The sequence below is a fragment of the Scardinius erythrophthalmus genome, assembly GCF_964197995.2.
Source record: "Scardinius erythrophthalmus genome assembly, chromosome: 17".
Classification (NCBI taxonomy): Eukaryota; Metazoa; Chordata; class Actinopteri; order Cypriniformes; family Leuciscidae; genus Scardinius; species Scardinius erythrophthalmus.
The window spans coordinates 27,173,272-27,198,820 of record NC_138237.1 but is presented as its reverse complement, the minus strand read 5'-3'; the positions used below and the strand labels follow the sequence as shown (position 1 = coordinate 27,198,820).

The 25,549-nt window shown below is 37.8% G+C and overlaps 1 protein-coding gene across 1 annotated transcript in view; it reads right to left on the bottom strand.

Moving 5' to 3' along the window:
* chm (CHM Rab escort protein) overlaps window positions 1-25,549 on the bottom strand; it is a 74,151-nt gene that overhangs the window by 34,837 nt on the left and 13,765 nt on the right. The window contains exons 2-8 of the mRNA XM_081390299.1: window positions 10,758-10,824; window positions 10,488-10,560; window positions 10,044-10,174; window positions 8,881-9,214; window positions 8,479-8,595; window positions 6,670-6,790; window positions 5,608-5,830 (exon numbers count right to left, since the gene is read on the bottom strand). Of these exons, the coding sequence (XP_081246425.1) occupies window positions 5,608-5,830; window positions 6,670-6,790; window positions 8,479-8,595; window positions 8,881-9,214; window positions 10,044-10,174; window positions 10,488-10,560; window positions 10,758-10,824 (1,066 nt within the window). The remainder of the gene's footprint in view (window positions 1-5,607; window positions 5,831-6,669; window positions 6,791-8,478; window positions 8,596-8,880; window positions 9,215-10,043; window positions 10,175-10,487; window positions 10,561-10,757; window positions 10,825-25,549) is intronic.

Here is a 25,549-nt window from a genome sequence, read left to right as displayed (position 1 = left end):
AACACACGGTAAAGGGGGAGGAAAACGAATGACAGAGAGGAAACGCGGCGTGTGAGGGAATGCTTGGAAGACAATCATCGCCTCTAATTAATGCATTTCCCCGTCCTCTCAATCTGTTTCTGTTTGACTGTTGTCTGATTGGAGCGCCGTGATCGCAGGTGCAAATCATAACCTGTCACGGCCAAATGTGTTTACCGGGCTGAATGGATCACGCCGGCATCCAAAAAACATCCCAGCGACGGAGACGGAGGAACCGGAACGGGGGTGCAGAAGACGGAGGATGGCAGTCAGAGTGCCAAAGGTTATTTAGAAATTAAAAAGTCTCCGCTGTCAAAACTTGAGGGATAATGCGGGGCGAGGACGGTAAAGCATTTCATCACTATATTAGCGGAGCTGCTCGCTGATCTGTGAATAACTGAGAGAGTGAGCATTATTGAGTTTGCACCTCCATCTATCCATCTATCACCTGCAAGCAGGTATCAGCGTGATGAATGAACCCGCCTTCCCTCGCTTGTTCTCTCCGTCTGACTTTTGTCTCTCAATCCCTCGCCTTTTGTCCCCTCTGATGTCCATCTCTTTCCATTTCTCCACAAGTTTTTGAACTCTTTCTTCCTTCTGTCATCTCTCTCTGTATGCGTTTCATTTCTCTAGTGGACTCACCTGTCTGCTGTGACATTCTACAACTTTTGCGAATGGCACATGGTGCAGACTTTAAAGTTAGATGAAATGAAAGTTAACCCTATTTATTTTCTAAATGCATGTCAAAGGCCCTGTTTGCACCTGATAACAAGATGCATTTTAGTCAATCGGATCACAAGTAGACATTCCTGTTTACACCTGGTGTTTTAATCCGTCTCTTTTGTCCACTTTCAACCACTTCTGTCCTGATTTCTTCGAGGGGAGGGTCTATGGGCGGGTACATGTATGAGCTTTAACAGATCTTCCGATCTAATGGAGGAAAAAAGCTCACGCAATTTACATATGAATGTGAAAGGAGACAGAAAAACATACGGAGAGCATCAGCTTTCGTTTCTGCTCTGAAAGCCGCAAGACCACACAGAACGCAGTGAGTGCGTGTTAGAAATCATGATTGGTGAGAGAACATTGTGCTTGGTACGTTTTTCGTCTTCAAACCAAACTTGGGTCTCCATCTGACAAAGTTTAAATCCCGTCTGGCTAACGCGCTTCCCATGATGTTTACTTTGCGAATCACAGGTCAGTGGGCGGAGAGTAGCCGGTCTTTTGTGGCTGTTCGAATGCATTCGACCACATGAGTGCTTACATTATGAAAGCAATCCGGTCGAATGTGTTTTCGATTCCCTCTGGAAGTGGTCGAAAGTGGACTAGCTCAAAACGTTTTAGATCCCATTTACACCTGTATTTAGCGTCGTCCACTTGTGATCCGATTGACCAAAACGCATCTTAATACCAGGTGTAAATCAAAATCCAATCAACAACCGATGCATAGAAACAAGTCTCGCCCTACATTTCTTCTTTTTCAATAAGCGAATAGCTCATGCAAAAATACTAATTCTGTCATCATTTACATGTCGTTTCATAACTGTTTGGAAGACAAACTGAGATATTTTGAAGAATGTCCAAGCTTCTCTTTTCCATTTAATAAAACTGAATTGTCAAGCTCTTTTTTTAAATAAAGTGCCTCCAGAGTTTTTCAAATCAAATTTAAGACTTAATACCTTTTTTTAAGACCTGCACAAATAAAAGTTGTATGTCCATACAGAACAAACCTATACAATCTCAAAATAAGTAATCTATCTCAGGTTCTTTTAATTATAATACTGCTTATCAGCAAAACAGGGTAACTGTATATAATATATACTCAAGACACGTTATATTTAATATGTACTGAAATTGGTTTGTGTGCTGATATATCAATACATTGGAATTAGAGGTCGACCGATATTGAATTTCTCTGATACAAGAGCAATGTTTTCAATGAAAAGCAATAACCAGATTATTGTGCCAAAACTAGTGAAACCTATATTGTGAATATGTTAAATTATGATCTTTCCTTCTTGTGTCAAGATGAATAAATAGGATAATAATAATGTAGAAAGGAAGAAAGAAAGAATTTTGCCATAATACAGGCCGTTTAACTTTCGAATTTCGATTGTGAACTGCTCTGAAAGCGCAAGCCTGTAGAACGTACAAAAATTTTGCATTTCGACAACAATTTTATTTATTTAATTTAATCAGAGTTGAATTAATTTAATTAAGTTTAAATCACATTAGACCACATCATGTTTCCTGTTTTTCCCATCCCCAAATTTAAGACTTCTTAAAATGACATTTAAGACTTATGTTATTGTATTGAGACTTTTTTTATGAACTTAAATTTGAAATTTTAGGTTTTTTAAAGGACCATCATGGACCCTGGGTCCATATGACTTCCAAGTCTACTGAAGCAGTTCATATAGTTTTGTATAGGCTACTTTTACTGGGTGTTTTTTGTTGTCATTTTGGGTCTTGAAGACACGAAATATCCTTCACTTTCTTTATATGTAAAAGAGAAGCCAGGAAGTTCTTCAAAGTATCTCCTTTTTTCATTCTACGCAAGAAAGAAAGGCATACAGGTTTGGATTGACATGAAGCTGGTTACTACATTTGTAGCTGAACTATTACTTTATTTACGAAGCAAATTTTGTCTTTCCTTTCCTTTTAAGATGCATTTGACAACATCCATATTGTACATCACCTTTGACAATTGAAAAGAAATAGTGCTCGATTTTAATAATGAAGTCATGGAGAGAAAAAAAAAGTCAGCGGCGACAACTGTTTCTTGCGTTCCCTCCGGAGATGATGGACAGCTTGCAGGTGGGTTCATGCCTCAGTGCGCTAGCATGCTTATCTGAATGTCAGCAAGGGTGATTAGTGGAAAACTATGGAAATCAAAAATGCTAATTAATCTGCCTCACAGACGAAGAGGCACATTAAAATTCGTAGATATCTCAGAAGAGACACATCAAGCTTAAATTGTGAGGTGGCGGGGTTAAGTTGCCTTTACTTGGAATTATGATCAAATCGTATCACAGAACATGATTACATAACTTCAGATGACACAAATGATGATTTATTTGACTAAAGATTAAATATTGATATCTATCTGGTGTGTTTACATTGGAAGAGACATTTAGCAATTGCTCTGCCCTCTCAATAATCGATATCACCTGATCTATTTTGGCACATTAGCTTTATAGCCCTATTGACGTAATATGTACACAGACAGACTTATTTCTCAGAGCAGAGCTCGAACCAGAGATTGGAGTCATATGTGCATTTTAGATAAACACTCGACTGTTCTGCTTGTCTTTGGGGAGATGTTCTCTGTAACCTGGCCAGACGCCAGCTCATGGTTTCTGGGATGATGGGGCTGAAGACTGCTCGTCTCTAAGTGCCACCGTTTCACAGCACTGCTCCCAGCAGACTCAAAGTGCTAAAAGCAAACACTCAGGGTCCTGCAGAGCTCTGACCCTGCTTCTAACTGCCAGCTTCGTTCCTTCCCCCTCAGAGCCGAGTGTGTGAGCTAAAACGTTAAAAACACACACTCTAAAACCAGTTGAAAAAAATGGCCGTGGAAAATAAAATGGAAGTCTTTTCTTCTTTACTGTGACGCACTGTGAAAAGGCTTCTCGAACTAGACAAAATATTGGGCGGGACTTGATTTTGTCGATTTTGTTGTTTGCTATTGCTGTGATGTCACGTGATTGACAGGTTGTCCCGCCCTCACATGTCATCAGAGAAGAGAAGAAATGTCACTGCAAGAGGGAGGGGAAGTTTTTTTAAATTAAAATTTACAAGGGCACCTGAAAAAAAAATGTGCATGGAAAATCATGCATAATAAATGAACCATGCATAAAATTTGGGGAGGGGACGGGATGAGGAGGAGGGAGGGTCGAGCTAGCCTCCGTTTTGTTTGACAATACTTAGAACGACAACAAGAAGTGACGTCATCCAACATCGCTTAGAGCACCTTTAAATAGCCCACCTTGTTGGCAGAGGCTATTTACAATAACTCCGCCCACTGACGTCTGGTTGGGCCAGACAAAATTACGTGAGACGCTGGATTGTCAACAGTAGCAAAAGTGCATGGGTAAGGCGCGTGGCATAAAGTTTTGACTCAAATCGACCCGTGTTCGAATCCACCTTTTGCCGAATCCTTTTCCCGTCACATATCAAAATCGGAAAGGCATTTATTTAAAAAAAAAAATGAAGAAAATATTAGAAAAGTGGAAATATAGCGTCTAACGTGTGTTTAATAATAAAGTTCATCTGTTAGGGTTAGGGGGAGGTGTTATTAGCTAAAATAACAGCTTTATTGTCCCAATAAGATGGCATCCATTTCATAATTTTAATAAATATAATAATTTACACTCTGCTATTATTGCATACCGACCCGTTTAATGTCCAACAACACTGAGGTGCAAATAGTATCTGCCACTAGCATCTAACTACTATTTACATTTATTGAAAATAAAATACTGCTATTTTTACATAGTATAATAGAATCTATCACTATTTTCACTTAGTCTAAATAGCATACCGCTAAGAAATTGCTGCTAACTTCACTTATTCTATTCTATTGAATCTATTGCTATTTAAATGGTGTATATAGCAGGTATCGGCAAGAAAATATGGTATATTTACACTAGCAAATAATAGCCTTATATAGACGCCTTTGGCAACTAGCATTTTTTTTTAAATATATTTTTTCCATATATTTAAAGGTACACTTTAACTCTTGGTTTAACCCTCTATCGGTTAAAAAAGAAAACTGCATGAAATTTGTGCAAGAACATTGTTTTGGTTCAGCTTCGACTCTGTGACTGTGCTGGAAAGAGATTATCCTACTGCTTATACAACATTCACTACTATGCTTAAGAAATATAAGCAGTTTAGATCTCAAGCTGACTAGCTGAAGACGTTACTGTAGCTTTGCCCAATAATAGACATGGTACTTTCTTGAAAATAAATTCCAGCACAGCGCTACAACAACCATAATGAAATGAACCTTCACAATAGATAATGCTTTACAATGATCTCTGTTAGAGAGCAACATATGGCAACTTATCTGTTCAATAAAATACTTTACCGACCTGTCATCTCCAAAAAGCCAAGCCAATGTTGATTCTTGTTTTATTACGAGCTCTGTCTCTCTCCTCTGCTCGGCAGTTGTGATTACCCAGAGGTTCGAGATTTAGCTGCTCCATGTCAATATTTCTTGCCTGTTGTGACAACTGACCTATGCCACCATACACGTGTCAAAGTAACCGGATAAACTTTTCTCTACTTACAGATATGACGAGACACGCATGGGCGAGAGACATATGTACGCAATTTCCCACAAAAACCACCCTGATATATAAACTTATAAAATGCTGACCAAAGTGAATCAGCGCAAAACAGACAAAACATGTTTTGGAAGATGTACTGACTTATATAAATTTTGTTCATTTTAAACAAAAAAAAATATTTCAACAAAAATGTTTTTGTGCATTTAGTTTTAGTTAACTATTATAACCCTTATGTGAAATGACCTGATTAAGTCTTTTTCTGCTCTATTCTGAAACAGCATCCTGTACAGTTTACCTGCAAAAGCACTGTGGGATTTCTCCCAGGCCGTAGAGGGGGAACAGGAAGGGAGTGTTGCCGTAGCGACCCAAGCATCGCAGGAAGTGTTGCGTGGCCTTCAGTCCTTCCTCTGTGAGGGTCTGCTGCGTCACCATAGCGATGGAGTGCAGGACGAAGTCTTGCAGGTTCTCAGTGAGCTTCTTGTTCTTCAGGAACTCGCTAAATTGTTTCTCAGAGTAGTCTAAAAAAAGGACAATTTTAAATCTGTTACAGTGTAAAAGGACAATATGACCTCCCACTAAGCCTGCCAGGGAGTAAAAAATAGACTACTAGACTGAATGAATGATTTTCAAAGAGGTTATTATAGCATGTTGCCTAACACTGTAATAAAAGGAGCAATTTACCAAAATATATCACTACAGCTACAGCTTTAAAGACAACATGAAACAGCACTCGATTTGGTGGGGGAGATACAGAATGAAAAAAGTAGAATTTGTCAACATAAATTAAATTTGTGTAATTTTATATAGTTGTAAAAGGTTCTTCACTATCCAAAACATTACATTGCGTAAAAAACATGAAAAAGTACATGAATAGAAGAAAGCGATTATCACAAATTTTAAGGATTAAAAAAATGCAGTTTAAATATTCTTCCAATATTATTATTATTTATTTATTTTTTTACACTTCATTTACATGCATTTTTAAATATTTTTTTTTAAATAAATGTAAACATCATGATATTTATATTTGTTAAAATGTATGTGACATTGTGATGAGGGAAATAATGTAGGGTGGGGCTTCATTATCACTGCCATTTGATTGGATCGTGAATATTAGGCAATGATATTATTAATTACTAATATTTCCCCCACCCACACTAACTCAGAGAGAATCTGAAAAACTTTTTTTCTTTAAGAAAACTCATTATGAAACTAAATAGGTCAATATTGATTTCAATTTTGCGCTCTCACAGATATGTCTAATATGACCTGAAATCTACAGTACATGTCGGTGACAGATCTCTGATGCTCGATGTGAATCACAGAGCTGAAGGGAAACAAACACTAGGGGTCATACCCTGGAACTCCTCTGGGTGTTGCTCAAAGTCCAGACAGAAGGTAAGAAACTTCATCAGCATGCGTTTCTCCACCACAGTCAGCTGCTTACTGGCAAACACATCAGCTCGCGAACACGGGACCTTCAGACGAGGAACAAACAGGACAGAGCAGGTTAAAGTAGTGACTTGTGTATGTATTCATGCAAGTTTGCATGTACAAGTCAAGTACACATATTACACACATTACATACAGAGGGGGGTGTAACAATTGTGCGGAAAACAGCTTACCTTTAGCCCTAAATTACTCACACAGATGGATTTTGCATTACAATGCTGCATTTAGTGAAATGAGAAACACCTTTTGCGTCAACACTCTTATCAGGTACATTAGTAAATGGAAATGGATGAATCAAGCAGCAATTCAATTTAATCATATTATTTTAGCGGAATTGCTCCAATACTTTGAAACAGGATGCCTTATATCAGACCTATAATACAATGCACATGTGAAAAACATGAAGGATACAGAATTTTGGATTTAGACAGATAGACAGACAGACACAGACAGATGAGAGATAGACAGATAGATAGATAGATAGATAGATAGATAGATAGATAGATAGATAGATAGATAGATAGATAGATAGATAGATAGATAGATAGATAGATAGATAGATAGATAGATAGATAGATAGATAGATAGATAGATAGATAGATAGATAGATAGATAGATAGATAGATAGACAAATAAAAAGACAGACAGACAAACAGATAGATAGATAGATAGATAGATAGATAGATAGATAGATAGATAGATAGATAGATAGATAGATAGATAGATAGATAGATAGATAGATAGATAGATAGATAGATAGATAGATAGATAGATGGACAGAGAGACAGACAGAGAGACAGACAGAGAGACAGACGGACGGACGGACAGACAGACAGACAGACAGACAGACAGACAGACAGACAAATAGACAGACAGAGAGACAGACAGACAGAAAGATAGATAGACGGACAGAGAGACAGACACAGACAGACAGACAGATAGACAGACAGATGAGAGATAGACAGATAGACAGATACATAGATAGATATAGATAGATAGACAAATAAAAAGACAGACAGACAGACAGACAGACAAACAGATAGATAGATAGATAGATAGATAGATAGATAGATAGATAGATAGATAGATAGAGAGACAGACACAGACAGACAGAGAGACAGACAGATGAGAGATAGACAGATAGATGATAGATAGATAGATAGACGGTCAGAGAGAGAGAGACAGAGAGACACACAGACAGATAGATAGATAGATAGATAGATAGATAGACAGACAGACAGACAGACAGATAGATAGATAGATAGACAGACAGAGAGACAGAGAGACAGACAGATAGATAGATAGATAGATAGATAGATAGATAGATAGATAGATAGATAGATAGATAGACAGACAGATAGATAAATAAAATAAGACAGACAGATAGACAGACAGACAAACAGAGAGATAGATAGACAAAGACAGATACACAGACAGAGATAGATAGATAGATAGACAGACAGACAAATAAAAAAAGACAGACAGATAGATAGATAGATAGATAGATAGATAGATAGATAGATAGATAGATAGATAGATAGATAGATAGATAGATAGATAGATAGATAGATAGATAGATAGATAGATAGATAGATAGATAGATAGATAGATAGACAAATAAAAAAAAGACAGACAGATCAATTGTCATTAGAGATAAAGAACATTTTACATTTATTTTATACTGTTAGAATTATGCAAAATATCTGCTCTATACCTGCTCCACTTTTCCATTTCTGCAGGTGAGGATGCGGCTGATGTTCTTGAACTCTGCGTAACGGCTCACATTAGATTTGATGAGCAGATCCACCAATGCACCACGTGAATACATCAACTTTGAAGAGGGTCAAAGAGAACACTATAAATTTCATTTCACTGCCTTCTAAGTTCATTTGAAGCTAGATGGCCGACTGCGATCAGTATGTGAGGGTGTTTTAGTAAGTCATTTTAATAGTTTGAAGCATCTATTCACACATATAGGTGTAAACGTGAAGACAATAATGGAGCAGTTAACTATTTCCACATCTTTATGTGTCAGATTTAATTTCAGTAGATGTCTTGGTATTAAAGCAGTTATTGGTTTCCTATTATTCGCTCTTCATTTTTAACCAATACAAACCTTGGAAACAAGGTCGATGTTGAATCTGCGTCCTTCTTTTAACAACTTTTGATATGTTATCTTCTTTTCCACCTCCACAGGTGGATCTGCTGGGCTGCTGATTGGCTGTGGCTCTTTCTCTTCCTGTGATTGGCTGGGTTCTGCAATCTCAGATGTACGCTGCTCCTGATGCTCCTCGTTCTGGGTCGTAGCACTGGATTCTGTGGCGTCATCACCTGTAAACGTGTCTTGAGCCTCTGTAGAGCCTCCTTTGGTCTCTACTGATTCAGTCTCAGGATTCACTGGCTGACAGCTTGTTAACGGGGTCTTCGTTTCGTCTTTCTCTTCTTCCTCACTATAAAAGAACAGGAAAATTCAATTCAGTTCATTTATTTGTATAGCGCTTTTTACAATTCATATCGTTTCAAAGCAGCTTTAAATAAAATGCATGTGTCTACATTACAAATTTTAGTGATCTGTTATCAAAGGTGACTGTGTCCAAGTTATGCATTTCAGAAATATACATATACTAATCTCGCAGTTAGCTAACAATGTATTAAAGGCAGAAAACAACAAGCTCATTGAAGAATTGAATATGTGTAGTTAACAAATGAAAATAAGTTACACAATAAAAAAAAAAAATAAATCAAATAATTATAACAGGAAAAAAAAAAAGTGTAGTTAACTATTATTTTACTTATAGTTAATTATTATTTTATTTATTGTTAGTAGCATTTATAAATTATTATTATTCATTATAAATGATTTCATTTATATATTATTAATTATCTGCCACTTTAGCACTTTTTACACACACAAAAACGGTGAAATTTTAATTAGAAAGACTGAAATAGCATTTTCTTGTCAAACGTACTACAATAATCTTTATTTACAACTTTGATGAAAAATTATTTACAGTGTACTTTAATTACTTTTACTTTAATTTGAATTAACTTAGAAGTCAATTCAAATAGTTTCTGTCATGCAGCACGTTTATTATTATTCTGATTATATGCTGCACAATACCTTAAAAGGTCCCCCAAAGTATAATTGTTAAAAATTCACTGAAATTCAAAGAAAATGTGCATTGATGAGACCAAACATACAGGACCTGCCATCAAAAATGTGTGCATTTGGCCAATTTTTACCACGTGAGTCGTAAGTGAATCACAATTATTGCTAACCTGGCATAACAGAAAACTTCTAAGTTGGAAATAGAGGAGTCCACGGAGCTGAGAGGCATCACATCCTCTCCCTCATCAATCAAGCTTCGCCATACTTGCTCCGACTCTGCGATCTGTACCTCCTGCTGTTTCTGAGAACACACATTATAAACCAAAATCAACCGTTGGCTAAAAACCACAAGGTGACCTACATCTTAAAACTGCTAAAAAGTAAATCAGTTTTTTATTTTTTTAGTTATTCAGTTCGAACAATTCTCGGTTACACTTTATCTTAAGGTGTCCGTGTTACAGTGCAATTATACATTTAAGTAATAATTGACAACATGCACTTAGGGTTAGTTGCATGTAATTATGCATAATTATATTTATTACTAGAGTAACTACATGTAACAAGGACACCAAACTCTCAAATTTATATGTGAGTGAAAAAGCTAAAATAATGACCTTATATTCCTCGATCCACGAGAGCAGGCCATTGAATGTGAAGCTTGCCCAGTTTCCAGCATAGTAGTTCCTCCTGTAAAATGAAAAAAGTGTCATTTATTCAACGTCATTCAAGTGTTTGTGTGCATCTGCTTACGTAAATCTCATTGCATAGACACTGAGCCTCAAAATCCACTTCACTTGAAGGTACAAAGCAGAAATAAGAAAATAGCAAAGCAATCCTTCTGAGTTTCAAGGAATCTCCCAGTCTAATAGTGTCTTGAGTGGTACCTGTCCAAATGCAGAACGCTCTGTCCGACTCTGGAGCAGGCGGCCGCAATGACAGACTCGGTGAGGCCTGGGAAATGAACACAGACAGAAAGCATTGTCACTGACCAGCATTGCGTCCTCCTGCCCGACCTCTCTCTGAATTGAATGTTGTTTCACTCCATTTGCAAAATGCGTGCCATTTCAAGCACACATCGCTGAAATAGTGAAGCAGTACGACTGCTTTTACAATTACATTGACGCAAACATAATAGCATTAAGGCTCGCTTGAGGCGTATTCGCTGTAACTGCTGTGGATATATCCAGTTAGAAAACATAACTCAGCATGAGGACATCGACATAGCTAACAATACTGTATTTCATTCAAGCTTTCATCTCCCATTTCTAAGTGAAGTCAGTCACTAGGTTTTAGAATTCACACGGTAAGAGTTGAACTGTCCAGTCAATTCGTTCTGTGACCCAGCAGGTCGACTAATGGCAAAGGAAAATGGTTCAGATTTAAATAGGCAAATGCTCAAGAGAATATGATTGGATCATTATTGCAGTGATTATAGCATGTCATATGTTTGGCAACAGTTCTTTAGATGGTGTGTGTAGCTTTTCATTTCTTAAACAAGCATGTAGGAAGACACATCATGGCCATATATTCCAATGTCAAACATCTTGTTTTGACAATACAAGAGTCCAGCACTCTGTAAAGTCTCCTCCAGCACATCCCAAAGACTTTCAATGAATTTAAGGTCTGGATTCATGTGTGAAAATGATCCTTCAAGCTCCTCCTAACCATTCTTTCACAATATGAGCCTGAGGAATCTTCACATTGTCATCCTGGAATATGGCCATGATGTGTCTATTAGGGTTAGAAGAACTATTCCCAAACATATAACATGATAAAACATAATAATCACTGCAATAATGATCCAATCATATTAAAAATATTTTGAAATTGAAAATAATTGAAAAAGTGAAAAAAAAATAATAATAGATAAACACTTACAACTAAAATTACTAACTGTAAATAAATAAAAAACAATGTAACTAAAACTGAAAGAAAAATGAATTAAATCTAAATAAATAACTATAAAAATAATAAGATAATCAGCATATATAATAAAAATTGAATGAAAATTAAAATGAAAACTGAAAATTAAAATATTAATAAAAACTATAGCATATAAATAATAATAAAAATAACACTGTTTCTCATTCTCAGTGGATTTAATGATTTATTAGTTATTTTATCAATTTCTCGATCTTACATACAAAACAAAAATCTACTATTATAAACTATAGAAGAACTATGGAAGTGTCATGACTGTTTTTACACGGCTTATGAAATTGCAAGCAGCATGAATCTGCAATGACAAAGGCCGCTGATGCTGCACAGCGTTTGGACAGTCATTTACAGTGTTAAACATTTCCCGGATAACTCGCTGACTATTAAAAATAAGTACTCGTACAAGCTCTAGCTCACACGCCAATGGATTCAAATGGTATATTTACATGATGTTTGAGCTGAAGTTTACATAGTTCGGAAAGCCGCAGTAAAAAAGGGCGAAGGAACGCGTGGGGTCCCTGAGAGCAAGATTGAGCAGCACCAGGGCTGAAAACAACTCCATTAAGGCACTGAAGCGTCCCTGTCCCTCCATCTTTCTTCTTCTTCATCTGGCCTTGCACAGCCCCATCTCACACACACAATGGAAAAGTGATTTATTCCGAGCAGGCCCGTCGTATCTTCCCCAGCACTGGCTATTTCACTGATGGAGAATCCTGGGATTCTAGACACCCACATGCTTCGCCTACAGTGTGACCAAAAACCCTCGTCCAAATTTGATGGCATGATATTGAATTCTCCCTGTTGACTTTCATAATGCACGTCCCTGTTTTTATTATGCCGATTCATTGTTTCATGTTAATTAATGAATTAAATATAAATATATATATATATATATATATATATATGAAGAGATCAGATGCAAAAGCCTCTAAGTGCCATCTGAAATCTTCTTCTAGAATGATCATTTTTGTCAAGCTCGTATATTTAGGTTCAGTAATTTTACTTTAATGACATTAATAGGTAATTTTCAATGTCATTAAAGTCAAATAACTGCACATACACATACAAGCTTGACAAAAATGATCATTCTAGAAGAAGATTTCAGATGGCACTTAGAGGCTTTTGCATCTGAACTCTTCATATATATATATGTGGATTACTGTGACATTTCAAAAAGTCACCTAAACTGAAGAAACCTAATTTTATTTATGGAAAAGTATCACATTAACCTCAATATAGAGGTGCCTCAATATATCTGTCCAGATAATACTGAAGATGTTTTTAAAAAGTGTAAATAACCTCTCGCCGCCATCTTTTAATGCCATTTATCCTATCCGGTATTGATTTTTCTACATCATGTTTGCTAAAGACAAACATTACCTGCCATAAAGTTCTGATGCCACATAGACATACAGGGCGATAAATAATAGATTTGAGCTGGCAGGACTTTGATGACCGGGCAAAGCCTGGAATGCTTTCAGCAGGAATTGTATGAAATCATAAATCACTCTTCATTTTAGAGAACATTCCAAATGGATTCTATCTCTGCACCTTGAAAGTCATTTTTCGGTTATTTATAGTCGAGGCTGAGGGAGCGAGGGAGGGATTGTGTGAGAGAGAGAGAGAGAGAGAGAGAGAGAGAGAGAGTGGGGGGGGGGGCAGGTCACTTCTCTTACACTCCACCCATTTATGTCACCCATTCCTTCTATCTATCTCTCTCTCTCACACTCATACACACACATGATGCTGTTGTATCCTTTCATTCACATCTGTGGGAAGTGTAATGGTAAAGTTCAACCATAAATTAAAATTGTCATCAATTACTTATACTCCTAAAAATAAAGGTTCCAAAAGTTGTTGTTTATTTGTTTGTTTTTTGCAGTGATGCTTCAGAACAATTTTGGTTGTTCTTTGAAAACCGAAACTGAAAGGACTGCGCATGTGCAATGATGTAGAAATAACGTAATGACGCTATTCACTCAGCGTCTGTAAAGTGGAGACAACTTCCCAACAGTCATTGTTTTGGATTTTCATCCACAGACGACTGTTTTTGGGCGCGGGGAGGGGCATCTTTATTGAGTGATCAATATAAGCATCACGGCACAACGGTTCATGCTCATTGTCTCCAAATTATCACCAGAAATGGATAAATATTAAGTCTGCTGTTTAAAACAAATAAAGAACCAATGTAGGAGAATGGTTATTATGCGCAAACAGCGGGAAACTCTGTATATTTGTGCAGTGTGCGCATGTCAAAAAATCTGTTTCGATTTGAAGCTTGTGACATATAAACGCGTATATCAACCCGATCACATGATTAGCGTTCATGAAAAACACTACGTTCGGATTCATCAATCGGTATGAATTCAGTCCGATTGAAACAAAAGTTGTGCATGTAAACGTAGCCAGTGTCCTCAAACTCAGTACCATGTGACTGGTCATAAGACCCACAACAAACCAATAGTGTTTGGCTTTACTAATGTTCTACATAAGGTGATGAATCCTGACTATAGACAGTAGTGGCCAAAAGTGATGTCCGGAGATGGAAGGAATCAGAACCAGTTCTGTTGTTCTTTGTCCGTTCTCGTTAAGTTTTTAGTGATTTCCTTTATCTTCAATGTCCGCCTTGTTCTCCTGCATGCTTGTATCTCAGTTTATTGTTAATAAAAATCACTGCCGCGCTTATATCCAACTTCAACTCATCCTTTCTTGCAACCGCTGCTGACAGAAGAACAGGCCAAGAAGAGATTATAATGGATCTACCAGCAGTCCAGCTTCTCTGCCTCACACAAGAGGATCGTTCCCTCAAGGACCATTCCCATGAGTTTTTAGATCTGGCTCACCTGACCCACTACCCATACAATTGCCAATGCACTTTATTATGTTGGACTCAACACCTCCACTAAGGCCAAGCTGTCTGGGCATGGTCCTCGAGGGAGTTTCGCAGATTATGTGGAGTGGGTGCTTGTGCAATGCGACACCTCTCACAGTGTGAATTGCTGAGGAGAAGACCACCAGCCCTGAGCCCACATTGGACCCAGAGCCCAACCAGCCTTCAGCCACACCCAATACAGATGATATGCCAGGGCCCACCGCAAACTCAGAGCCCGCACCGACCCCAAAGCCAGAGCTCCAACGCCGGAGGTCACAGAGTCTGAACAGGTAGGTGAGCTGGCACCAACGTCACACACGTCCACCATCTGATATTGTATTCTAGTGAACTATGATGGCATGGAGTGCAGCCTCGCCCATACACCCACTGGGTGTGCTGTACCCGGTCCCAATAAAAATGGTATGATGAATTGGATTATCACATCTCAAGGTCTCCAGTGGTTCTGCTTTCGACGCCGCTGGTTCCACCCAGCACCAAGCCTCCTTCATAGCCGTTGGTTCTGCCTAGATCCAAGTCTCCTTCTTGGCCGCTGGTCCCGGCCAGCCTCAAGTTTCCTTTGTTGCCTATGGTCCCACCCAGCTCCAAGTCTCCTTCGTCGCTGCTGGTCCCGTCCAGCCTCCCACTCCCTCCTCCACTGACAACACCATTCAGTTCCTCGACCCCACCTCCACTGGCTCCTTTCATGCCCTCCGTTACTCAGATCCACCTTGGGCTTCAAGGTCTCCAGCTCCGCCCTGTTGTTTAGATCCCCTAGCTCCATCTCAGGCCTCCGAACCCTGGACTTCTGTGACCAAGCAGACCTAATTGTCACTACTGGGGAAGCAACATTGCAATACATGCAAATGCATACACACCTCATTCATGCTCCATTTTCAACACCCCTGCCGTTTCTGCTGTCTGAGAAGCGGGTGCACACGAGATCTCAATAGCACATGGACATGTTGAATAATCCCTTCCACTTCAGTGTATAATAGGGATTTCATTATAACCCATGAAAAAAAAACTATATTAGGGAGTGGAAACGGCTAATAAGCTAATAAGTGCTCCTCTGCCGCCATTTACTGGTTATAGTGGTAATTTCATATCTTTTTTTATTTTTAAATAAAAGCATTTGTTTGCCACGTGTTAATTTTCCAACATCTTGGAACTTTTAGATTTACAAATTGGTCAAATCTTTGATAGATGAACAAATAATGATTTTGGTCATCACATTAAAAATAACGGAAGCACTTTATTTTACAGTCCTGTTCCCCATGTACATACTATGTACTTATTATACACTGTAAAACCCAACAAGTTAACTCAACTCAGACCGATTGAGGAAACTGATTGCGGCAAACTATTTAAGTTTAAAAATAAATACATATGAGTATTGTGAACTTATATATATATTGAGTCATCAATATTTATAAGTTCACAATACTCATATGTATTTATTTTTAAACTTAAATGGTTTGCCGCAATCAGTTTCCTCAATCGGTTTGAGTTGAGTTAACTTGTTGGGTTTTACAGTGTAGTTATTACAATAACTGGGTAATAACTAGGTACTAACCCTGAACCTACCCCTAAACCCATGTAGTTACAGTGTAGCCTACTTACAGTACTGATAAATATAAGGCAAGTACACTTAAGTGCATTTACAGTGTACAGTAAGTTAAAGTGTAACCAAAATAACATTTAAACTGGATAATTTTTAGAGATTTGAAGTGCTGGAAAAAGTGAGAAGCACTTGAAAGTCCTTGAAAAGTGCTTGAATTTCACTCTCAAAAGTTTACGCTGAAATGAATACTGTAAAAACATTCGACTATTTCTGCCACAATACCATGGTTACATTAAATCCATGGTGAATGTTTGTGATAAGCCTTTAGCTTGTTCATTCATTGCACAACATTTCTCCTGGTATCCACGTCAGAGCTGTTTGATCTGATAGCTATGGTTTATATCAGAGAATTCTGCACTGTATTTGAATGCTTCTCAAAAGATCTCGCAAGTAGCGATGTTATTAATACTGTGGTGAATTCAAATGCTTTCTCTCTTTATCTCCCAGCACTGTGTAATAACGCTGTCGCAGAACAAATGAGTAGCACAATTTCTTTCCGCTTTCGTTGAGCTTATGTTTGATGTTTCTCATTTGCAACAGAAACGAGCAGCTCTTATCAGTTGAAATGTGTTGGTGGCACCAGTGCGACCTCTAACAAAATTTAGTCGCACCGGCAGGAAAAACAATCGCAAAATGCGACCATTTGGCCGTAGTCTGGAACCCTGAGACTATATACTAATTAAATTGCACTGCAGTCTTTTTAAATATTTTATAAATCACACTAATCTATAAAGCAATTTCAGTTTGTTTAGCCTAAGAGTGCATCCCCATTTATTTCTTTACTTTTACATTCGATTCAATTAATTATTAGCGTTTCATCAACTCAAGAACCCCATTTTGGGAAACCCTGCCATACAAGAAAGAAAGTCATACATGTTAAGCGATGAGGGTGAGTAAATTATGTTTTCAATTTTGTCAGGTAAACTATCAAATAAGAGTATCAAAGACATACAGAAATGAAAAGGAGGACGAAAAATCTAATTCAAAGTTGACATGAAATCAAAAATTGACACCATTTAGTTTGTTACTGCACATTATTAGTCTTCTGGTGAACAATTAAACCATGCAAGTTAATACACAGAAAAAAAAAGTTTGTCGTGGTAATATTTAATCAAAATCTGAAGATTTGCTTCCGCTCTGGAATGGCGTTCCCTCTCTGATGACGTCAGTTTGATGCCCTCTATTCAATATTCAGTGTTGTGGCGTATTCACTTGGAAATACGTCACAACACTGAAGTAAAGTCGGTTGCAACTTTCGGTTCACAGGGACTTTAAATAATAATTCACAAAGTTGTACCATATAAAATGTTATGGTCCGCGACTCCGCCAACAGACATTCTACTGACTATAAGTAACTTTGCAAGTACATGTCAACTTATTCTAACCCTAACAGTCTACTAATACTCTACTAACACTCTGAGAGTTAGTAGACATGTAGGTGCAACATTACTAATAGTCAACAGAATGTGTTAAAGGACAAAAAAAAAAAAGTATAAATTTGTAGATACATTCTTTTACATTCGTGCATACATGCATTTTCTTTAAAGCTGCTTTGAAACAATATGTATTGTGCAAAGCACTAGGCCTATAGCCTGGGTTTCCCCATGCTGCCTTAAGCGCAGAACGATTTTATTCACGCTGCTAGGCAGCCTGGACACCATGGACCAGATTTTCGCCTCAGCGAGGGGACGAATCACAGAACGGGGACGGAGCAGCAAGACAATGACGACGTCTATGCGACACACCGAAGCAGTTTGTTTATATCTATGGATCCAACATGGCATCAGACGCGAAGTTACCTTTCGATGCAGCTTTAGATAGTGTTCTAAGTAGTTTAGAACGCAAGTTTATTTCGTCTTCTTCCTTGTCGAATTTCTGTCGCTCTACATACGTCATCTGGTATAATTGAAACGATTGGCTATGAGCTACGTACAGGCGCATTTGATAGACATTCGTAGCGCCCAATAAACGTCTCTGGGCATTCGTAAACCACGCCTCAAATACGAGAAAATGAACATGTGGTTCCCAGACCACGTCTCAATGAGAAGAGGTCTGACGTTAGCCAGGCTAATAGGCCTATACAAATAAATGTTAATTGAATTGAAACCAAATGTTATGATCAACTAACATTGCCATTTGTAAGCCAGAATTTTTTTTCTACATTATATCATCGACATGTTTGATTTTATGCCTCCCCCTCAAAAAATTAAAAATGGATTTTAACTTTTTAAAATCATGTTCAATGATGTATATTTAAGCCAGTGCATGAATTGCATTTTTAATGTTTTTTTTATTTATCAATGTCATGTCACTGACCAAAAAACTATCCTGCAATCTTACAATATGCAGCAAAAAAATTGTTATGTCCACTTAAAATTAAGTCCAATGTCAACATTGGCCTAAATGAAATCTAGACACAGATATCTAACAGACAAGCATTAAGTTTCAAAGACATAAACCCTGCTACAATGATCACTGACAATCTGCAAGCAGTCTGCGACTATGACGCCCATTGGAGGTCCAACTAACAATCAATTCCACACTAATGCTCAAGGTCCATGAGAAAATCAATCACCTGAAAAGAGCACAGGGATATCTGTGAAGGTGTTCTGTAATCACATGACTGCTAATAGAGGCTATTCAAGCTAAAGGCACATGGGGTCCAAACATGATGAATAGTTACATTAACCCAGGCTCAAAGAACGGGCCAGTGAAATGGCTGGCTTGTTTTCTTCATTGCTGCTCTATTAGCGGCAGGTGAGGGCACAGATCTGATATGAGATGAACTAAACGTGGATCTCAGTCAGGCCTGTCAGCCAATGATTGCTTAGCCTCTAATGATGCTCAGTCGTGTACCTTCACATTGTCTGCATCCTTTAGCCTCTACAGCTGCTGTGCGAGTGCTCTGATGTGCTTCAGCGAACATTTATCATGAACTACTGCTAAATGCAGTTACCCTTTGGACTTCTACCAGTTGGCAAAATATCTTTCTGTGCATTAACGCATCTAAATGTGTTGGGTACGTGTAGTGGCAGCTCCAGAAAAGAGCGTAAATCGTATTGGTTAATGAGTGTTTAAATGTCGCATGAAGAAAACCCTTTTTGACAAACTCACTTAAACAAAAAATGTTTTGTGATTGAAAAAAGGTTTAGGCAGCGGTGTGAATAGCTACATAGAAATACATTGTTTTGATTCATAAAACAAATGACCTTCATCTATGTGAACTTAATGAAAGAGATTCAAAGGTGAACTTCACAAAAATGCCCAGGACATATTTTAGGACTCATTATTATATAGGCTACATAAAAATAATGAATTCTATTTTTTAGGACCATTGATTTTAAGCACATTTTCAACCTACATTCTCATTGCCATCTGGATAGTTTCTCATATTATTCTTGAGAATTCTTCTTAAGATTTTCATTACTGCAATAATGTACTTTTTTTAGGGCAGTCAAGCGATTAAAATGTTTAATCTAATTAATTACATGACTTGCTGATTAATCAATCTAAATAATCGCTAATTAATCGCACATTCAATTTGGCAGTGAAATTACCCCCAAAAGATCATTTAAAGTCATTATTGTGTTAAATGAGAAAAGCATCAAATAGACATTACAAAAAGTAGTATTAGAAAAAGAGTTTTTATTTGATTCAACATAGAATTTATTAATAAAAAAAAATTATATATATATATATAGAGCTGGTAAGTCCCGCCCACCCGTAAAACCCCAAGTGGACCTCTAGGTTGAAAAATCGTCAATGCAAGTGAATGGGAGAAAATAATTATTTTCTGGTCCCGTTTGAATTGTGTGAACATATGTTGTCTGTGAATTTTTTATATAATTTTTCGTGTTACGAGTTTGACAGTATATGGTATGATTCTTCGGCTAGCAGTTGTGGAAAAGGCATAACGAGAAAGACTACATGTCACCTATGTGACGTCACCCCATAAAGTTGACTTACCCGTGGTTTTCGCCAACATCAACGATTTTGTCCTCTCCCTGAAAGAAGGCGGTGAAGTGCACCAAAGACACAGCCATGTTTAGCGGGATCCGTGAGCTAGTGTCCGTGTGCGAGTGGTGGTGACGTTTCAAACGCGTCGAAAGCAGCGAAGAGTTGTAGTCCACAAAGTGCTCTCACACAAAGTCTAACCATATCAAACTTCTACCCGCTAAATTGTAGCATTCTTTACACAAAAAATTATATAAAAAATTCACAGACAACATATGTTCACATTCATGGCACAATTCAAACGGGACCAGAAAATAATTATTTTCTCCGATTCACTTGCATTGACGATTTTTCAACCTAGAGGTCCAGTGGGGTTAGCGGAAGGGGCGGGACTTACCAGCTCTCTCTCTCTATATATATATATATATATTTTTTTTTTTTTTTTTATGAAATGATATTCTAAATAAGAAACTAAAACTGCCAGTAGTTGGCGGTAAATGTCTAAATGAGTAGGCTTTTAATAAGTCATTGAGTCATTAATTATTGATTCATAATGTATTAATTCAAACAGTTGATTCATTCAGGAATTATGTAAATATGTGTGTTTGACTTTTATTAACAAAAGTTCTCTTGCGCTTTTGCCTCCGCCATCAGCCCTGTCAGTCATTGCGCTTCACTCTCGTCACGTGACTGCTGCAGCTCTGCTCTGCTTTTCTTATTCTATGGAGCAGACGCGACTCACTTCATAACTATAGTGTCCGTTGTCCAACTGAACTAAATTGATTTTATTTCTACTAAAATGCAAACCGACAGTGGGGGCCGTAGGCAAGTAATGTAATCGGTGTAAGGCCGAACACCATGGCCTGTAACTACCACCACTGCTACTATACTACACACTCATAACTTCAATCCTGGTAAATCTCGTCACCAAAAAATCATGTTCGGAATGAAATGTAAGATTTTGGCGCTGGACTGCAGGTATTAGGGGTTGCACAGACTAGTCAACTATGCCCTGACACTTTAAGCTTGATGTCGACTAGTCACTGATCATGGCCTATAGATGGCGAAACAGGACAAGAAATCTTTAAAGTGCACTTTTACGCTTCATTTCCAACAGTTAAAATGACAAATAAATACATAATCCGAGAGCGCTCAACAATATGTTAGATTATACTATCTGGATGCTCAAAATCTATCGGGTGAATGCATGTTTTAAACAGCTTATTGTACACATAAGTTAATCGCCGTTCTAAACTATACTGTGCACAAGGCAACCCGCGTTCAAGTCTCAGCACGAGGTTTAGGCTTATTTGTTCATTAATGATGTCATCAGCGACTAGTCGATGTCAAATCTGAAGTCGGTCAATCCTAGCGGGTATAGAGTGGTGCATGACATCAAAACCTGGTTAATTAATTCACCGCTGGTTCCCTCGAGACTTTCCAATGGGGTTTTATTATGGGGTTTCCAATTTATGAGTAAAATTAAGCCTGTGGTAAACATAACTTGATAAGGCTATATTTTGACGTTTTTCAACTGCACACACCCATACCGAAAACACAAAGTTTGAAGCAGTTATGTTTACTTTTGAACGTACGTTTCTAATAAGTAACTAGATAAGACAGTTTGGGTTGTGAGTGTGTGCAGTTTATGTTGTAGAACAAAGCGTCAAAGTATCAAGTTATGTTTACCATAGGCTTTATTTTACTCTTACTCATAAATAAATAAATAAAAATAAAAAATAAAAATATATAAAACCCCATTAGAAAATCTCAAAGAAACCAGTGGCAAATTAGTCTTCTGAGGTCATCCTTGTACCACTCTATTGCACATCATTTGACAAATTATAAAGCGGGATATTGTATAACTGGATTATTTTTATGCAACATGTTTGCTATTGCTTTTTATGAATAGGTTGCAGCAGGCCTTCTACATTGTGTCGAGGTGAATGCTACAAAATGTGTTTACATGAGACATTCCAAAATGATTCTAAATTTTGCCAGAAAAACAATAATGTGGAAGATACAGTGGGAAACTAATTCACAGGTCAAGCATTATTTATCTGGTTACCAACATGTCAAAAATTTTCAGCTTGAAACTAGCCACCTTTTTTTTTTCTGAAAATGATTCCTGCAAGCTCAGCAAGCAATGCAATTCCATTTGGAAGCAGGACGAGATACAAGGTTCACACTTGTGCCCCCTTTTACACAATAACAATTATACACAGATTGCACGTATGGCATCATTTTCCCTTCCATATCCATTTTCAACATATATCAGTATGCTGTTGATGGGACTGTCACATAATAAAGAAATGAACAGTGCCAAGTTAAAGTGTAAAAGTTTAGGACATATCTGAGCCTTTTTAGACAGTCTAAAGCTGAATAATTATAATACTTGTGCATTTTAAAATGTGTATTCATAACTTCAATGAAACGATTCATATTTGACCAAATAATGATACCAGACAATACAAAATAATTATTAATAAATAATCTGAAATATCAATACACTGCTGCAGATTATGGATATTTCAGTTTACTAGTTTATTAATTATTCAATATCACAAAGCAGAGCATACTATTCTGCAGATTTGTTCCTCGTCATCCTAACATTTTGAAAACTGTCATCATTTACTAACCCTCATGGCATTACCAACCTGTATGACTTTCTTCTGATGAACACAAAAAAGTTGGTTGCCCAACAGTTTTGGTTACCACTGACTTCCATTGTATGGACAAAAAATAATAATAATTTGAGTAACATGGGCCATGCTCAAACAGCAATAGAACGTGGTTGTCAGTCCTGTATTTGAGTCATTAATATAGTTACGGTGGCAATCGCATTCTATATCCAAAATCACACCCGTACATTTTCAGGACTCACAACCACATTCTTGGAAAACCTGCGCTGTGTGAACGGAACTGGACAACTAGTTGTCTGTCACATCATACAGTGTCTACAGTGTGTAGCAGGGTTTCATGTGTGGTTTTGTTTTTTTAGGGAACAGTAACTTTTCTCCACTGGAGCTGCTCACATCAGTTTTGTGTTTTATGCACGACTCAAATGCTCCGCTCTTCACTCAGATATAAATAAACTCCCCGCTCAATTGGACTCTTGTTGTGTCAAAAGTGATGAGGCTTTTCAGTTTTATAGATATCACCATGTTTGATATTACTTAGGTCACTGTTACTGATGTTACGGATAAGAGAAAACGGGCTTGACTCCTGCTGCACATTCATACAGACAGTATTCGAGACGCTACTGTAAGTTGCTGTGTGAAGTGAACGGGACATTTCGAGGGTAAATGTGGTTGTCAATCCCAAAAACAATGTGAAAGTAGCCAAGGGTGAGTAAATGACAGAATTTTCATTTTTGGGTAATCTATTAGCCTGGCTAACGTCAGACCTCTTCTCATTGAGACGTGGTCTGGGAACCACATGTTCATTTTCTCGTATTTGAGGCGTGGTTTACGAATGCCCAGAGACGTTTATTGGGCGCTATGAATGTCTATCAAATGTGCCTGTACGTAGCTCATAGCCAATCGTTTCAATTATACCAGATGGCGTATGTAGAGCGACAGAAATTCGACGAGGAAGAAGACGAAATAAACTTGCGTTCTAAACTACTTAGAACACTATCTAAGGCTGCATCGAAAGGTAACATCGCGTCTGCTGCCATGCTGGATCCATAGATATAAACAAACTGTTTCGGTGTGTCGCATAGACGTCGTCATTGTCTTGCTGCTCCGTCCCCGTTCTGTTACTGGTTCCCGTTTTGAGGGGAAAATCTGGTCCATGGTGTCCAGGCTGCCTAGCAGCATGAATAAAATCGCGCTGCGCGCAAGGCAGCATGGGGAAACCCATGCTAGTAATCTATACCTTTAAGATACACAATATATTGGCAAATAATTGATGGATTCAGGCTTTAAAAGTTTGGCATTCTATGAGTTTACATTGCCTTAGATTTACAGTAAACTGATATTGATTTTCTACAGCCAAAACAATGCAGATTCTTTTTGTTGAAGTGTCCAATAAGCAATATGGAGAAACTACTTTTAATGTTTTTTTTTTAATAATGACTCAATAATAACTAAACAATCATTAGCCTACAACAATAAAAATGTGTAAAAATTTCTTCTAATTATAAAATATTTATATTATTAAATTTTTTTTTTTTTTCATTTTCTCTAAGTTGTTTTCTTAATTCAGATGATCACAAAATTGTATTTTCCTATTTGTTTTGGGCCTCGTCTAAATGTTACGCTACACATTTCTTTTTTCCCCCAGACCTGTTGCTTTTCCACCGCAGTCTAAAGTACCATGAAGATTAGGCAAATTAGTCCGGTGACGTAGGACTGCACGCACCGCAACAGATTTTTAAAAATGTTGGTTGAAATAAAATGCGTGGAGTCAACTAATCAAAATGCAGCATGAACTCAACCAATCAGCATGTTCAGTGACCAAAGGGGCTTTCGCACCGGGTAGTATATAGGAACTCAGTTCTAGGAACTAGCCACCAGGGTGGCTCCCCGAGAACTAATGGTTCCCATAGGAGCGTTTTCCTGGTTGCATTTGCACCGCCAGTAGGAACTCTGAAGTGACATAAGCCGCGCTTCTTGTTGTGACTTATTCTGATGGCGCGGCGAACCTTTATTTTGGCGAATACTTTGGCCAATCGGTGTACACTAACGTCACAGATAGTTCCTATAGTGCTGGTTTAGACCCCACTCTGAAGTAGGAGCTAAAATAGTTCCTCCAAAAGGAGTTCCTAAAACTAAAATCGTTTCTAGTTCCTGCGGTGCGAACACGCCAAAATACGGGTACTTCCGCCAATAGTTCTTGTAACCATGAAAAGGTTCCTCCGGTGCGAAAGCCCCTAATGATGTAGCGCCGAAAGTTACTTGTCACAGGAGATTTTGTCTCTTAGCCCTTCTATTTGCTCTTTTCATCGCATATTAGGCTTGTTGCGATAGTCGGTGTTACCGGTGATACACGGTGTTTAACCCACCTACCGGTCATAGCACTTGACCACCGGCACCGTCCCCATCGTGTTGAAGTTTTAGCCTATAGTAATAAAGCACTTAATTCAGTTAGTGATTACGTGCCTTCGTAATTTAGCGTAAGCGGAACGAGCGCTGCAGTAAAGCAGCAGGTGTCCGAATTCATTTATCATTTGAGGAGAGTGAGGCGAGCTAACTGGCAAAGGATGGCGGGAGATCTGGTTTCAAAGAGAAATGCAAACGTGAGTTTAATTTTTATATTAGTTTTTTTTTTTTTTTTTGCACTTAAGT